Source organism: Balaenoptera borealis (assembly GCF_965194805.1).
Source record: "Balaenoptera borealis genome assembly, chromosome: 19".
In the NCBI taxonomy this organism is placed as follows: Eukaryota; Metazoa; Chordata; class Mammalia; order Artiodactyla; family Balaenopteridae; genus Balaenoptera; species Balaenoptera borealis.
The window spans coordinates 33,282,580-33,299,396 of NC_138878.1; the positions used below are offsets into that span (position 1 = coordinate 33,282,580).

The window sequence follows — 16,817 nt, forward strand, 5'->3', positions numbered from 1 at the left end:
TCCGCCCCCTTTCTCTCCCGGCTCCCGGCTGGGCCCGATCCGCAGTCTCCAGCCCCCCAGAGAGCCTGGGAGGGCGAGCCGGGGTCTGTTCTCCGCCCCCTCCCCCTAGGAGAGGCAGCCCGCGGCGGGGGCACCCCGGAGCCGAGGCCAATCGCCCCCCTCCCCCAGCGTGTGCCATCTGCCGCCTGTCAGCCTCTCTCCGCGGGCCGCGATCCCAGGCGCCGGCGGGGGTGGGGAGCTGCTGATTCGGCCCCTCCTTCCTGGCTCCTTCCCAGGTGCCTTGCGGCCTCTGCCCTCGCTTTGGTCCTTGGCACCCCTTCTCATCCTCACCCCGGCTATCCCTGAGCTGCGGGAGGCGGCTCCCATTTCCCTCCGGGAAGGCCGAGACGTTGGATCCTCTCGGACGCGGGAGCTGGGGAGGGCGGTGACCCGGGGGGTGGCAGCCCTAATGGGGGGAGGAGGCGGCTCTCAGGGCCTGAGTCCCAGTTAGAGGAAGTCTCTGTCCTAGTCCTGGCTCCTCTAGGGATACTCGCTCTTGGTCTCCAGGTGGCAGGGTGTATGCCTCGGCGGCGGCGCGTTTCGCTGGTCTCCCGACTCTACTTCGGAGACGGCCTTGAGAGCGCTAGCTTGGTCTTCTCCCCGGACCCTGCCTCAAGGCCTATCCCTGCTCCCCAGCCGCGGCGGGTGGTGGTGGGGGGCGGCCGGGGGCGGAGGTGGCATCTACCTCTGCTATCAGCCCAGCACGGGGTCGGAACTCGGAGGCCCGGAGAGGCGAGCAGGGCCGAGTGGGACCGCGAAGCTAGCCGAGGGGGGCGCGGGCCGGGCTGGCGGGCGGGCTGGGAAACGGCGGGGCGCAGGCGCCCTTCTTGGGGCGGGCGCCGTTGCCCGGCCGGCCCCGGCGCGTCTCTCGGCGGGCAGCAGGTTTTTCCGTGAAAGGTTGCCCTGGGTAACTCGTCTCCGAGGGGACACAGCCCTCCCCTGTCCAAGTGGCAACTTATCGATCCGTGAGATTGATAACCCCCAGCGCCGCGCCGCGCACCCGCTCCGCTCTCCCAGCTCTGGGGCTAGCCGGCCCAAGGTGGCGCCACTTGCCCAGGGAAGGGAGGGGTGGGCGGGCGATGTCGGGTCCTTTTCCCCACTCTGGACCTGGCCTCCTGCAGCTGGTGGGGGATGGGGAGGCAAAGGAACTGTTTAGGGGAGCCGCCTGGGGAAGAGTTTTCCTAAGTCTGAGCCCTTCGCCTGCCGGCTCCGAGACCCAAGCCTCAACTGGTTCAAGCGCTGCAAGGACCCGAGGCGCCCCCTGGTGGCTGGGGCAAAACTTTGTGTCAAGTAGGAGCTGGTTTATATGTCAGTCGTGGGGGGAGGTGGTGCTACTGCAATATTTTGGGGCTAGGGTGTTTCTTTTATAGTCTTAGCTAAGAAGCGTGCAACCAGGCGCGGGAACCCCACAGATTCAGGTGTTGGGGGCGAACAGATTTAGCCCAGACGTGGAAGAGTTTCTGGATGTGGGGCAGGAATGGTCTTCAAACACGGACCGCTGGGCAGAATCCGAGAGGGAAAACCCAGGTTCAGGGATATGCATATGTGTGGGGCATAATTTGCGGAGGTGGCAGTGCCCGGGCAATTCACCGCAGTTTGTCCCCCTCCCCCCAATCCCCTCACTTTTTGCAGTTTGTGATGCAAATGTACCTTGGTGAGCTTGACAGTACGCGTGGGCCCTGTGTCTGTTCCCTCCTCCCGTCCCCGGGGCCGTCAGCGCCGGAATCGGGGCCCCGCGTGCGGGTGCGGTGCCCGCGCCCGCGCCGTGCCTGCCGCCGTGGTCCGGGTTTTGCGGGCGGCCGGAGCTGTATTTCCAGCGCTGTCCATCGCTCGGTGCTGTTGGCCCTCTCTCCGTCTGATCCGAGCCGGAGCAGTGCGGGGCGCCCCACGGGATCAGAGCGCTCCCCCGCCGGGACTCCGCTCCTCACATCCTCCTGCTGGGACCCGGCTACATTTGCAGCCAAGCCTGGCTTTATTATGTGTCTCTGCAGTGCAGCCCCAGCAGCCGGATCGGGAGGAGGAGAGCCAGCGACCACAAAGAAGACAGGGGCGCAAGGGAGGCTGGCGGGCGGGCCGGCGCCGGCTGGAGCGCGGAGGAGCCGGGGCGCAGCCGCCGCCGCCGCTGCCCGGGAGGACGGGAGCCCGGCCGCCGCCTGCTCGTCCTCCTCCTCCGCCGCCGCGGCCGCCGCCTCCCCCCTCTCCGAGCCCCTGGCCCATGGAGGCAGCTAGCGGGGCCGGCGAATTGGCACCGGCCTGGGGATCCGCTGCGCGCCGTGCGCTGAGCACCGTAGCCCGAGGGCAGGCAGCGGCGGCCCGGCGCACGGGTTGAGCGATGCCCGGGGCACGGGCGCGCCTGCCCGCCGCCGCCTGAGCGCCCCCGCGCGCCCCTTCCTCCTCCGGGGGGCCGGCACCGGACGGAGCCGAGAGCCAGAGAAGGGGGCGTGAGCCAGGGGCCCCGAGCTGCGGCTTCCGAGCTGCCGCGGCCGTTTCGAGCCCCCCAAGTAGGCTGAGTTGAGGGATACCCTTCCCCATCCATCATAATTTCCAAACCAGGCGTTTGGGCATTTAAAAACCATTAATATTTATTATTATTTTTTGTGCGGCAGGGGATAATTTGAAAGCTTTTTTTTTTTTTTCGAGGGGTGCTGAGCTTCCGCGCTCCCGACCGCCTCCCGGTCTCCTCCCCCCCGAGACCCCCTCGACTCCAGCCCCGTCCCCCCTCCTCAGATGGGTTCATTGTGAGCTCCGCACCGGGTTGCGTAGCCGGACGCCTGCAAACTTTGCACAAAAATCCGGCAAGGGGCGGAGGAGGAGAAGGAGGAGGAGGGTGAGGGTGGCGGTGGGGTGGGGGAGGGAGGGAGGGAGGGGGCCGCAGGGGCCGGGGGCCGGCGGGGGGTGGGGAGGAGGAGGGGGGCGGCTTTTTTTTTTTTTTTTTTTTTTTTGCATAACTCGGCTCGGCCGAGTGGCCTCCGGACTCCCCGCGCCGCTGGGACCGCCGCTGGGACCGAGAGCCCCCGGCTGCCGCATTGCAACAGGCAGGGCCCCGGCGCGCCCCCCGGGCCTCCCCCCGCCCCGGAGCGGCCTCGGCCGGCCCGGGCCGCCCCCCCAAGGGAGGCCGCCCCGGACCTGCGATCCGCTCCCCACAGCTGCCGACCCGGCTGCAAAAAAAAAAGTTTCCGAGAGGCAGGAGGAGGAGAAGGGGGAGAAGGGTAGCCCGGAGCGGCGGGGGGCGGCGGGGGGAGCCGGCCGCGGAGGGCGACGAAGCGCCGGGAGCCCCGGACATGTCCAGGCGGAAGCAGGCGAAGCCGCGCTCGGTGAAAGGTGAGCGAGCGAGGCCCGGCGGAGGCGCGAGCGAGCGAGCGAGGAGGGAGGGAGCGAGGGAGGAGGGACCGGCGAGCGGGCGGGCGGCCTGGGACCCAAGCGAGCGAGCGGAGAGGAGGAGGAGGAGGCGGAGGAGGCGGAGGCGGAGGAGGAGGAAGAGGAGGGGGAGGAGGAAGCCGCGAGCCGGAGGCGGAGGCAGTGGAGGTGGAGGGGGCACGCCGCGGACACCGTACCCGCCCGGACCCTCTCCGGGCCTGGCGCCGCCGCCCGCGGGGGACCCTGGCCTGGGGGCGCCGCTGAGGGGCCCTCGCTGCTCCCTCTTTGCGGGCCCCGGGCCCACGTGGCCAATCAAGGGGTGCGGGCCCGACTTGGCGGGGATTGCGAATCTCGGCGGCGGCGGCGGGCGGGCGGCGGGAGGAAGGAAGAGGCGGTGAGGACGGGCGCCCAGGAGGCCGGTAGCTCCGAGGCCGCTCTTGCTGGGCCCCGGGCCTTGCCGCCTTTCCTCGGTCCACGCCTTGTCGCCCCGGGACGCCGAGGGCGGCGGGCGTTGCTTGCGCGCGCCTCGGGCCCCGGCCCTGGCCGCCGGGCGCCCCCTCCCCGCCCCCTGCCCAGGCCGCCCTCCCGGCACGGGCCCCCACACTTCCTGCCTCCTCCACCGAGGCCAACCGGGCCGGGAGCCTCCGTCAGGAGTTCATTGTCTGCGCAGCGCCGGCGGGACGCGGGTCCCCAGGGGAGCGCAGCGGCTGCCTTGCGCGCCCCTCCGCGGAGAGCTCCCGCGACCCGACCCCGGGCACCCACACCCTCGTCACCTAGGCCGGCTTCCCGTTTCGGGTCCCCGGAGTGCACACGTTTGTGAGGACACACCGCGCCACATCCCCCTCTTCTTGTCCTTGCCTCGCATTCTATTTCTACCGAGCGCCCGCGGCCTGAGCGGGCCCCTGGAGAGCAGAGGCCCCGGGGAGATGCCGCATGAAGGCAACTGAGCCCCTCCCCTGTCCTTCTCTCCCCACCCGCTGCCCTCTCCTGGCCTCGTCTGCTGCTTTGTCCCCATTGCAGTCCCCCCCGGGTGGGTGCCCGGCCTCCCCCCTCCCCCGCGCTGGGAGATGACAGAGGAGGGACAGGATGAGAGCCGCTATGTCTCTGGAGCCAAAAGTCCCGAGGCCCTTGTCCTCTCCCAATTCCCTTGATGACCTCTGGCCCGAGCCCAGTTCTGCTCTGAAAAGTTCATTTCCTGGAGGCCTGCGCGGGAAGGCGCAGGGGCCCCTGCTCCCTTCCTGCCAGCCTTGCTCCTGGCTGGAATGGCTGGGACTGCATCTGGCAAGGAGGGTCTTGAGACACCCGCCATTGCTTTCCTTCCAAAGCCCCAGGAGATCGCGGGCACTCGGCTCAACAGAGATTCTCCCTGTCATCTTAGAAGCGGACCAACTCAGTCCAAACTCAGCAGCCCGCCTGCTCCCTTTCCTCTTTTTCCTTGAGATAAGTTGGTCTTGTTCCCCTCACCCTGGCAGGCATCCCGGTCCTGGATAGCCTGACCTATTCCACAGAACTGGAGGGTCTAGAGGGTGTTCTGGTTGAAACCAAAATGGAGACCTCAATAAGGGGATAGGAAAACGCTAGATGTTTGTCCTTTTGCTGAATAGAAGGGTTCTCGGTTTGAAATAATATTTGATTTCTTTTCTCTTTCCCTGGTTCACTGCTCACTCCTTCAAGGGCCACTTAAGGTGGCCCAGAGGAAAATGTACAATTGGAGTCTCTGGTTGGAAAAACTGTTTTATCTAACTTGGGCAGTTGATTTTGAGTTAAATCTACGTATAGAAGCGGATTTTTCATAGAGGAAGATGCAGAGCTTACCTACCTCTAACCTGAACCCATGCCTCCATACCTCTTTATTTTAGAAGGCGAGGCACAGAAAGCAAAGGTAGAGCAATTTGCCGGGAACAGATGGGTGGGTGTTTCAGAGTTGCTGGAACCTAATTCTAAAACCACTCTGTGTATCTCTGAGAAAGACTCAAGAATCAGTCTTCAACCTTTCATGGAATGAGCTTGGACATGATTTTTAATGAATGTCTCTCTCTCTCTCAATGTGTATATGTACATGTATAGCAGAGAATTCAAGCTAATTGATGGGGGGAAGACAGCAAACTGGGAACAAGACTAGTGTAGGCATTTTGAGAAGCGTTGTAAATATCAACCACACAGCGCCTTTCGGCCCTTGGAGTGTGAGATCCTCTGTTTCTTCTCGCGATTCTTTGCATTTTCCAAAAGCAGCTCCAGCCCTTGTCTCTCACCATTTTGCCATTTATTCAGTTTACTGGGGTGAACAGGGTGGAGATGCCCCCACTTATGGGGGAGGAATTAAGAGAGAAGATAATTTGAATAGATAAGAGTTACAGCAGGTGATGGATTTATTGCTTTTCAAGAACTGCCTCCCCTCCCCCCCTTCTCAAGCAATACTCAAGTGTGTGCTTGAGTGTGGACAGCTCCGTACCAAGTGTTTAAAATGACAAGGTCTTCACCTTTAAAGATGCTTCTTAAGGAACAGTGGTACCTTTTAAATTTTATTTTATTTTATTTTGCCTCCACTGCTGTGTGTCAGGGCTAACGTAGAGGCATTGTGGACTTCCCCAGTCCGCACATTATATGCTGTGGAAGTTGCTTGGCTGTATAGTTCGTAATTGATCTAGCAAATGTGAAAGCCCAGAGCAGGAAGGAAAGACAGAAGTGTAACAATTTCTAATGGATGCTTAGAAAGTGTGATTTGAAAGCAGGGCATGACAGGTCTTAGTGGGGGCGTCTCACTTCCCACTCACAGACACAACCTCCCTTCTGGAGTGGGGTCACTTGTCCCCTCTGGATGTTTGTCTTTCTCTGGAAAACCCAGCTCCCAGGGAGGACACCCAACAAATAGGGAAGGGTGCTAGGCAGTAGGGCAGCGGGGAGGATAGCCTCGTTGGTTGTCAGAAGCCTTGTGATTTAAAAAAAAAAGAACCACACACACCAAAAAAAATATCAGTGTTACAAAAGTCACATTTTCTGACCGATTTCTCCCTCCCGACACCATCCTCTCCCTTTCTGTTTCCTGGTGGTGTGGTGTGGCTGTTGTGAGATGATTTGTTCCCTTTGATAATCTCGGCCTCATTCTCCGGGGTTGTTCCCATCACATCTCACTGATGTTATTTTGGCCGATGATATCAGGTGGTTTGTTAACCTACTCCCTTTACCCACACTGCCTCCTCAGATCCACAAAACAGCCTCTCCATTTATGTGGAAAATTAATACATCTTTTTTCCCAGGCTCAGCTTAAAACTTTTGAATAATTGGTAATACTGTTGATTTCCTCCATCCAGCAACTGCCTGTTAATTACACTTCTTAATGTTAATTAGCACTCAGGCTGTGTCCATGGACCCGCCAACCACAACATTCCAAAAGTACCCCCAGTGACTTTTCTGTGCTCCCCTCCCCTTCTCTGTCTTCCTCTCCTGTCAGCCCATAGCTCCTCCAAAGTCCATCTTATAAATTTGGTGGTCTAGGGACTTGGAAACAGTGTAGTTCGCCACTGCTCGTGTTTCCATGGAAATAATTGAGTTGTAATAAAAAGAGGCATTCTGAGGTTACAGGTTTCTTGATTCAGCTGAGACCACATACAGGTGTAAATTGTCCAGATTTGTTTGGCTAAATGTACATGATCTTGTAGGAAGGGCAAAACAAATCCTTTATAGGTTCTTTAGCTTTCTATGTGGATTGGGGCAGCTAACATTTAATCCTAACATTTAATCCCCCCTTCCTCAATTAAGTCACCAACTCCCAGCTTTGGGAGGACCTGTCTCACTCTAGAAAACATCCTTTATGTCTAGTAATTACTGTTTAGATTCTTCCACTTGTTTCCTTGCAAAAACTTAATAAGCAATAAGATAACTATGTGTCTTGGACAGGAGGACCCTGCTAAACGTTTAACCAAAAGGTGCTGAGTGTGCATCGCACGAAAGGTGCAAAATGCTGGTGACTTTACAGTCATGAAGTAATTGCGTAGAACCATCCTGGCACTGTTATGGCCTGCTACAGCATGTTAACAGAGGAGGGGGAGGGGGAGGGGGGGAGGGGGAGCAGGAGGAGGAGGAGGAAAGCGGAGTGCAGCATCTGATACAGCGTTCCTAGCTGGAGACTAAAACTGCAGGTCTGGTTCAGTCTAATAGAAAGTTGCAATAATTGCTATATCGGTAGCCAACTCTTAAGCTGGTGGCTGTGGAATTCTTCCCCTGATGTAGGATTTAATAGTCTGGCAATTAGATGCATTGATTTCTCTTAACTGTTCATTTGGATGTGTAAACGAAAGAAACCTGCCACCGATGGAGACGGGCCACCTGGCTCTTGGAACAAGGCTGGTTTAGGAGGTGGTGGTAGGAGAATGGATTTTTCAAGGCAGTGTTGGGGCCAGTTCCCTCTTCTTTTAAAATTTCAGCCCATTTTGCAGTAAAATGAACAGCACCTGTTTTTCAGATACTGTTTAAAAATAAACAACGGTGTCCAGTTCTGTCTGAAAAGTAAAAACATCCTCTTCTGCACATGTGTATAGAGTAACATTTCTGTCTTTGAGTGACGGGACTCACTTGCGTATTTTCGGCAGATGGTCTGTTAGGTACCAGAGGGAAAAGTCACAAAACACCTTGGCTCCGAGTTCCAGAGGGACCTCTTGCCAGAAATGGAGTTAGTTCTCTCTCCCCCTCCTAGAGGCCTGGGGTCACCTAGACCACAGTAGCTCTGTCAAGCCCTGAAGAGGTGTGGGGACATGGTATCTTGGACCCCTTGGCAGCTGGTGGGCTATGTGACTTCAGTGGCTTGGAGAGAGGGTAGGTCGCAAACGTTAGCACCTCTTAACTCCCTGCTCCTGGACCTGCAGGTTTCTGTAAGCGTCACTAACTTCTGACATGCAGGCATCTAAAACTGTCTTGATGGTAAGCAAGCAGAGGAAGGCCAGCTTTTCTCTTGGCCCTATCTTTTTTTTTTTTTTTTTTTAACGGAGGTGGATGGGTGGGTTTAGTTAACTCTTTGTTTGCCCGAGGTTAAAATGGACTTACCTTTCCTGGACATCGTCCATGGTACACTGGTATTTGCAAAGAATATTATCTTCACATCTCGAAAATGTTTGCAATAGATATCAGGGTTCCTTTCTTATCTGAGGGTCCAGGGTAATTACAACAGAATGCCTTGAAAACTGTTTGTGGGCTCCCCGTTACTGTGGGTAGCTGGGGAAGACCTTGATACACCTTGGTTAGTGAATTTGACAGTTTCTGCAAATTCCTGCATGTTAGTCGGTAATCAGAGTAGTTTTGCACCCAAAATGGACTAATTAAGCCTGGATTGGTTATATCCCGATTGAAGTTTTCGGCGCCGTCAGCTCCCTCTGACTGTGGGAGAGGTAGGGTGGAGTGGAGCGGGGGAAATGCTGGCGGAAACTTTTGATACATCGCTTACCTGCCGGGGATCGGTGGCAGCCAACGATTGGGGTTGTACACTCAGTAAATAAAAATACTTTACCTCTTTCAAGGAGCGCCAATTAGCTGATTGCTCCGTGTGGCTGTCTTTAAGGAGAACGCTGTTTTACCTATCTTCTTTTACAAAGGTTTGATTTTTAATGTCTTGTGAAAAGGATTCTCTTTGTCTTGATTGCTGTCAGGAATAAAAGCATGATGGTAATATCCCTTTGAAAGCTATTGTATTGTCAGCCCTGGCTGACAGCGGGAGGGCCTCCCAGTGTTATAGATTAGTGCTGTGAAAACACTGACATTTTCTTTGTTACATTGCTGTTGTTCTACTTGCAAAGTCAATTACACAATGTCAGAGCTCAGTTACAAGTTGACTTTGGAACTAGCAATGTCTTTTCATTCTCTTCTTAAAGATATAATTTTCCTTTGTTGTTGTTGTTGTTGTTTTGTTTTCTTTCTCTCTCTCTTTTTGACCTGCTTCCCTCTGGTGACCACCCCCTCTGCCCCCTAAGAGTCAGAACGTGTTAGCTAGGCAAACACTCTGGTTTCAATCGTGGCAAGTCAGATTCAAAGACTGCTACATCATTATCTCTGAATTTTTCTGCTCATTCACATTTCAGTGACTTCTTATTGATATAGTGACTACAACAGCCAAGACACATAAAAAACCCATCAAATGAGATTACGGTGTTGATAATCTCTTATCAAGTGGGTTGCTCTGGATTTGGGGTCCTTAAGGTTGGCAAATTCCAGGTTTTCTTTCTTTTTTTTCCTGACCCCGGGCTGAACCAAGTTTCTGGGTTGATGGTACCCCCAGCAAATAGTTCTTTGCTGCAGAAGATTTGTAAGTATTCTGATCTCAGAGGCCAGGCCTGGTGAGTTTTAGACTTAGAATCCTGGATGACGTCATGGTAGGGATAGAAGAGTCTCGTAAGAGGACCTTGTAACCCACCCTTCTCCCACTGCAGACGGCCAATGCGAAATTATAAGGCTCTCCAAGGTACCTTTACTGGGTGCCCTTGAACTCAGGAGTGATTTTCATTCCCGTCTTAAGTGTGTGAAATCCTGCTACCTAAGGGGAGGCAAGCTTGAAATGTCCAAAACTGAAAATGGTCAGGGTGGATGTTTTTATTTACGCCCCTCCCCCTCCATCCCTGCCTTCTCCAGGAAGAGAAAACCAGAAATTCCTTAGTTCTCTGAACCTGGCTGCCAAAGAGGCAACCACCTGAGAGCGGACAGAACTCGGGGCAAGGAGACTGCTGCCACTGACTCCAGATGACAAGGACGCTTCAGGAAACTCCGGCCGAGGACACTAATTGTGGGCCCCCAAAGTTGTTATTATGAACTGCCAGACAAGAGCCCGTGTTCGCCAGCAATTTGTCAGGACTAATTTTGTTTTTCTCCAATAATTGAAAATTAATGTCTTGAAGTGAAAGCAGATGTTCATGTCATCTTCTGAATTGGGATATAAAATGGGGCTCTGTAGATGGGCTCACTAATTTAACAGTAATTTCCCTCTCGCAGCTAATGGGGGTGTTGGGCTGACGCTACCTGAGGCCGGGGTTGGGAGATGAGAGCATCGGCTGTACCAGTTGTGCTGTCTGAGGTGGCGGGAGCATTCGTTTTGGAGGGAGAGCATGGTAAATAAAAATATTTCCTGGGGCTATGAAACCTGGAGAATTCGTTAATTTGCATACTCATTCGTGCAAGAGATATTTATTGAGATGATTCAAGGCTTTATGCTGGAAAAGGTGAGGGAACCTTGGTTTGGGAAGAGAGTGGATTCCTACAGGTTAGAGGATCCTCGGCGCTGGGTTCGTTACCTTCACCTGGAGTAAAGCTGGTTAAAATTGCGGATTCCTGGGTCCAGATGCTAGAGATACTCACCCAGCTGGTCTGGGGAGGGGTTCAGAACTCATTTTTTTTCCCCTTTAAAAAAATTGAGGTAAGGTATACATAATGTAAAATTTACCATCTTAACCATTTTTAAGCGTCCGGTTCAGTGGCATTGAGGAAGTTCGCATAGTTGTGCAACCGTCACCACCGTGGACTTTCATTTTTAGCCAACGCCCAGGTGGTGGTGGGTTGGGCGTGGTCTTAACCCATCATCCTCGGAGGAGGCCATCCAGTGCAAGGCCTGCATTTTCCAGGGAGAGATGAGAAACAGAGGCTCCGAAGATGAAGTGACTTGGAGAGCTGGTGATGCTTTTTTCCCTGCTCTGGTGAGAGAGGGGAGACTGGAGTGCCCGAAGCCCGGGCAGGGCAGATTAGGGCTCCATCAGGGCTGGTGGGCTGGGGGCTGGGCAGGAGGGGTGCTTAGGAGCTGTTGAGTGATCTGGTGGCCACTCTCAGGATGAGAACACTTGTTCTCTCTCCTTGGGGGCACCGTTCCTCTGGCGACTGAGACTGGCAGGTGTGAGGTTGCCCTGCCAGGACCCAGATAGCCCCTCTGACTTACCCAGCCCTGCACACTTCAGGCTGGTTTGTCTGGGATGGGGAAGGGGAGGGACAGCTGTTGTGAAATGGCCACTTTGTTGCCTTGATTTCCAGTCGCAGCTTGCCCACCACCTCTGGCCCGCAGGTCTGGGTGCTGCAGATGCTTATACTCTTCTCCTTGGAGGTGCCAGTTACCTTATTCTTCCCCGGTTTTTTTCTGAAATTGAAATTTGCCCTTTCGTTACCTGGGCATGAATTATTTTTTGCAGCGTTGTCATTCCCTATCCTGCTGTGAGGTTTATCTCTTCTGTTGATCCTAATTAAATAAAACATACTGTCCACCTAACTCCTGTTGCACTGAATTTTACCTGCCTGAGACAGAGTGATGGCCATCTGGGCTTGGTTCGGGAGCAGGGCATGGCTGGATAAGGGAGCTGGGATGGTAGTGGCTGTCACATCCTGGCTGGGTGTACCCCCTTGGCCTGGGGGCTGCAGGACCTCATGGCCACCAGCAACATATAGCATATTTCTGGTTCCTGAACCTGAGATATTGCTTTGTCCCTAGCCCCATGGGGCTGCAGGTCTGAACTTGGGGAGGGGAAAGACAGTCACCAGCTCCAGAGAGTCCCCAGGGAGAGGGTAAGGGAGGAGAGCAGGCTCCCAGGGCAGGGGGATGGAAAGAGGGGGCAGGCTCCTGTCGCCTGGGATGGAGGCTGCAGAGAGCGCTGGGTTCTCTGGGGAGCCGTGAGCAGAGCATGTGTTCTCAGTGCCCGCGACATCTCTGCATGTGCCCTGTCCCCTCAGGGAGAGAGGGACCAGCTAGGGGCCTGGCACACATGTTGGGAGGACTCTACTATTTTTGCCTTTGAACTTCTCAGGATCCTGAAAATCCCATGTTGAAGAGAAACCTTGGAGGCCACTTCCTTCAGACTTCTTGGAGTGTGTTTATGGCATCCTTATTTCCATCCAGCCTGGACTCACACACTTTCTGTCTCAGGGAGCTCACGACCTCTATGGCACACCTGTGCATTTTCAGTTTGAATTTCACGTGTTCTTCTTTCTGTGAAGCTGCCGTCTGCCTCCCGTAATTTAGGTGCATTGGTTCTGGGTCTGTCTCCTGGGGCAACGGGGAGTAACTCAAATCTCCAGTCCCCAGAGCAGCCCTGTTGAGAGTTGGCAAAACTGGCCTTGCTTTACTTGCCCAGGGGGAGGGTTTCTTTATATAGGATGCAGTCAGCCTGGTGGGCTTCCAGGACGCCACTCTCATTCGCAGATGACCTTGACTTGGGCTTCTGGGTCCTTGTGTTTAAAAAGGATTTGGTAGGTGAATGAGTAAGTGTGTAAACTGTTGAGGGAATAAATGAATGGGTGGACAAGTGAATGAGTGAATAGTGAACAAATGATTGGTTAATGACTGGATGAATTCCTAGATGAATGAGTCAGTGAGTGAGTGGGTGAATTGATAGGGAGCACCGATCATCTTTATGGGTGACTTGGGCTCATAGCTGACCAAGTCACTCTCTGGTGGTCTCTCCTGCCCCCCTTCCCCTCCCCCAGTCTCTATTCTGTTCAGGAGGTGGGACATGCTCTCTCTGGAGGACTGGGAGCCCTCATGCCCCTTGGGGTTGTGATGCTTTGCACCCATTCTCCCCCTTTATCCTCAGCCCAGATAGGGGCAGGGGTGTGTGTAGTACTCTCTGCTATGAGATCGTAGCTAGTTTATTGAAGCTACCGTGCCACGTATTGTGCTGGATTGTAAAACATTGTTTTCAAATGATAAAAGCAATATGAGATTTTCATACTAACTTTAAGTAAAACAGAACTTTTAATTGACTAAAGGCCCTTCCTCTCACCCCTTCCTGCCACAATCCCGAGGGGGCTTCAAAGTGGACATACTTGACCCAGCTTGGTTGGTGCTGGCCAGGACTCTGCAGTCCAGCCTCCATTAAGCAGCCTTCAGGACCTTCTGCATCTTTCAGGGATGGTTTGCCCTTCAATAGCACTAGGAGTGAGGGATGGGTTGGGAGAAGCAAGCAGGAAGGAGAAAAATGGGATGGTTGGTGGGGAAAACTGCCAATAAAATAAAACTCAGTGTAAAAAAGAAAGACACCCTACTCACTGAAGGTCTGAGTCAACATTGATTTATTTCTCTGGAAGGGGAGGGTTGCGGTTTGGAGGAAGCATGCTCTGTGATCTTGGGCAGGACAGCTCCCACTGTGGGCCTCGGTTTTCCTGTCTATGAAATGGGATGGAACTGGTTGGGTTGGCTATCTGTCTTAGATGGTTTTAAGATGTTAATTCCTGGAACATAGGAATGGGAAAGCACAAGATGCTTTGGCTTTAAAATAATACAGACTAGAAAGATATTGTCAGATATTTTCAAGATACTTTTTAAAGTGACGGGTCCGCAGAGCAAGAACTTGGAAGTGGCAGATGTGGGGGATCCGCCAGCAGGGCAGCTGGATCCTCCCTGGCTCCCACGGCCCTTTTGAGGATTGAGGGGAACATTGGATAAGAGAAAACATGTCAAGGGCTTGACTGTGATGTCGGTATCTTTTCACGTGTCTGACAGTTCAGCCTGAGGTGCCCCTGGTGGCCTTTGCCAAGCATCCTTGGAGCAAGCCCGCTGGTGCTCCTCTAATCCAGGGGCAACGTGGGCGGAGAATGTCCAGGTCCTACATATGCCCATCCAGAGTCACCATCATGGCCGGCCCTGATTGCGGGGAGGATATAGAGGGTTAGTGACCAAGCGCTCACCTATGCCAGGCCCTGCCTTCAGCTCCTCCCACCTGTCCCCCCATCAGTTCTCACAACAGCTCTCTGACTTATCTTCTGGGCCTCAGTTTCATGGATGCACAAACTGAGGCCCAGAAGTACCTTGCCCAAAGTCACATGGCTGGAGGGTGCAGAGCTGGGATTAGCCCAGGGCTTGTCCAACTCCAGAGCCTGGCTCAATAGCCATTCCCTTTACCTCTAACAGCCCAAGGGGCCCAAAAAGATAACAGAGAAGCTCATGCTCTCTCCAGGGGCTGGAGGAGTGCCTGGACTCTGGGCTAGGAGAGAGGGTCACAAGTGAAGGCACAGGAGGTTTGTCCTGCTCCCCACCCATCTGTGTTCTCCTTTTGGGCTGTCCATATCCGCATCTTAAAAAAAACGATTTACACATCTTAAAAAATAATTTAATCTCTCCCCCTTCTCCCCCAGAGACGAGCACTGTTATCCGCAGTTATTTTCCTCCCAGACCTCTTCTGTGGTGGATTTACACAAAAACATATGTATAGACACCTATGCATACATAATTTTAAACCTAGATAATACCATCTAGTGCTTGACTACACTTTCTCTTATTTGCTATTTTCACAAAACATTGTTTACCATCTTGGTTACACATTAGTATCATCTTAGCACTTAAAGAAATAACATTACCTGGGCCCCACCATGGACCAAATGATCCAAACTCTTTGAGGATGGGGCCCTAGGTCAGTTTTTTTTTTTTTAAAGCTTCCGTGGTACTTTGACTGTGCAGGGTTAAGAACCATTAGTGTAGGAGACATCATCATGTTAGTGTTACAGACGACTACACTTCAATAACCATAATGCTGTAGCATGGGTGTACCAGCATTTATACACAGTCCTCTATTGATGGACATTTAGTTATTCACTGTTACACACAAGGATGCAGGGAGCATCCTTGTTTATAAATCTTTGTGTCTCTTAGGCTAGATTCCTAGAAGCGGAGTTATTAGGTCAAAGGGTAGACACATAAAATTTGAAGGATATTTCCAAATTGCCCTGCACAGAGGGTGTACCTTCAGTAATAGTGTGTGAATGCATGTTTCTCATAATCCTTGCCCACATGATGTATTCCTCTTTTCTTTTCTTCTCCTTTTCCTCCTCCTTCTCCTTCTTTCCCCCCTTTTCCTTTTTGCCAATCTGGCAGGCAAGAAATAGCTCATTGTTTTTTTTTTTTTAACGAAATGCTATTTTTTAAAAAAATTATTATTATTTTTTAAAATTTATTTATTATTATTTATTTATTATTTATTTTTGGCTGTGTTGGGTCTTCGTTTCTGTGCGAGGGCTTTCTCTAGTTGTGGCAACCGGGGGCCCCTCTTCATCGCGATGCGCGGGCCTCTCACTATCGCGGCCTCTCTTGTTGCAGAGCACAGGCTCCAGACACGCAGGCTCAATAGTTGTGGCTCACGGGCCCAGTTGCTCCGCGGCATGTGGGATCCTCCCAGACCAGGGCTCGAACCCGTGTCCCCTGCATTGGCAGGCAGATTCTCAACCACTGCGCCACCAGGGAAGCCCCAGCTCATTGTTTTAATTTGTACTTTCCTGATTGCTAGTGAGGTTGACCATTTTTCTTATCTTTATAGAACATTTTTATTTCTTCTTTAGAAAGGGGAACTGAACTGCAGTCTGAATGTGGAGCTTGGGGGTTTGGGCAGTACTTTCCCTCAACGAGTCCTTTAGTCATGCTCTTCTTCCTTCTATCCGCATCATCCATCCATTCACCCATCTATCATCCATCCATCATCCGTCCTCCGTTCATCATCTATCCATCCATCTGTCATTCATCATCTATCCATCCATCCATCCGTCATTCTTCCATCCTCCTCTCCCTTCCCCTCTTCTCCCTCCCCTCTTCTCCCTTCCCTTTCTTTCCTTTCCATCCATCCATCCATATCCTGAATATCTTACCCAGGTGAGTATCTTTGCCTGGGCTCCAAGGAGGATGTAGAGATGAACCAAATGGAGGCCATGCCCTCAGGAAGCCCACAGTCTGGAGAGGACATACAACCCTAACCACAGGGCCCAAGATAGAGGTGCAGGTTGAAGGCTGAGAGAGGTTGGAGGGGTTCCCTTGATAGGGGGAATCAGGCAAGGCCTGGAAGAAGGGGTAATGTTTGATCTGGGTAATGTTTGATTCTGTCCAGAAAGATAGAATCACAACACCCAGAGCAGCTAACATTTAATGAGCTCCCCCTGTATGCAGGCACTGGACTGTGCATTTTTCAGGCAGTATCTCATCTCATCTCATCTTGACACTCACTTCTCACTGCTCAGGTGGGGGCCTTAGACTTTTTTTTTTCCACAAGAAATAACAGATCTTAGAGAATTCTTAGCTGAACTCCCTTGTCATGTGAATGGTCAGACTTTCCCAGAAGGGCAAATCAGATGTCCAAGGTCATATGATGACCTTGTGGCAGAATTGTGCCTGGGGGCAGGGCAAAGATGAGTTGGGGGGATCTTGCTGCTGCCACTGACCCTGGCCAGGGTCTGCCTTGGGAACATCCTGGACCCCCCCAAGCTGTGGGGGGGGGGTGTGGGGGGGATTCTGAGCAGGCAGACCTGGACTCCCACTTCTTACCCACCCACTTCCTCATCATGTTACCGGTGAGCCTCAGCTTCACGTTCTATGAAATGGGGGCTCCCCTCCCAGGAGAGGTGTGAGAAAGAGCTTTGTAAAACTGAACCGGCAATCGGAGGGCTGGGCTGCTCACACTCTGGAGCAGCTTAACTTTGCCCTTCTC

General features: G+C 53.5%; 1 protein-coding gene across 1 annotated transcript in view; it reads left to right on the forward strand.

The window, feature by feature from the left end:
* The first annotated feature begins 1,894 nt into the window (after positions 1-1,894).
* Positions 1,895-16,817, forward strand: part of ZNF423 (zinc finger protein 423) — a 321,385-nt gene continuing 306,462 nt past the window's right edge. Inside the window, exon 1 of the mRNA XM_082366606.1 lies at positions 1,895-3,360. Coding sequence (XP_082222732.1) covers positions 3,321-3,360 — 40 coding nt within the window. The 5' untranslated portion in view covers positions 1,895-3,320. The remainder of the gene's footprint in view (positions 3,361-16,817) is intronic.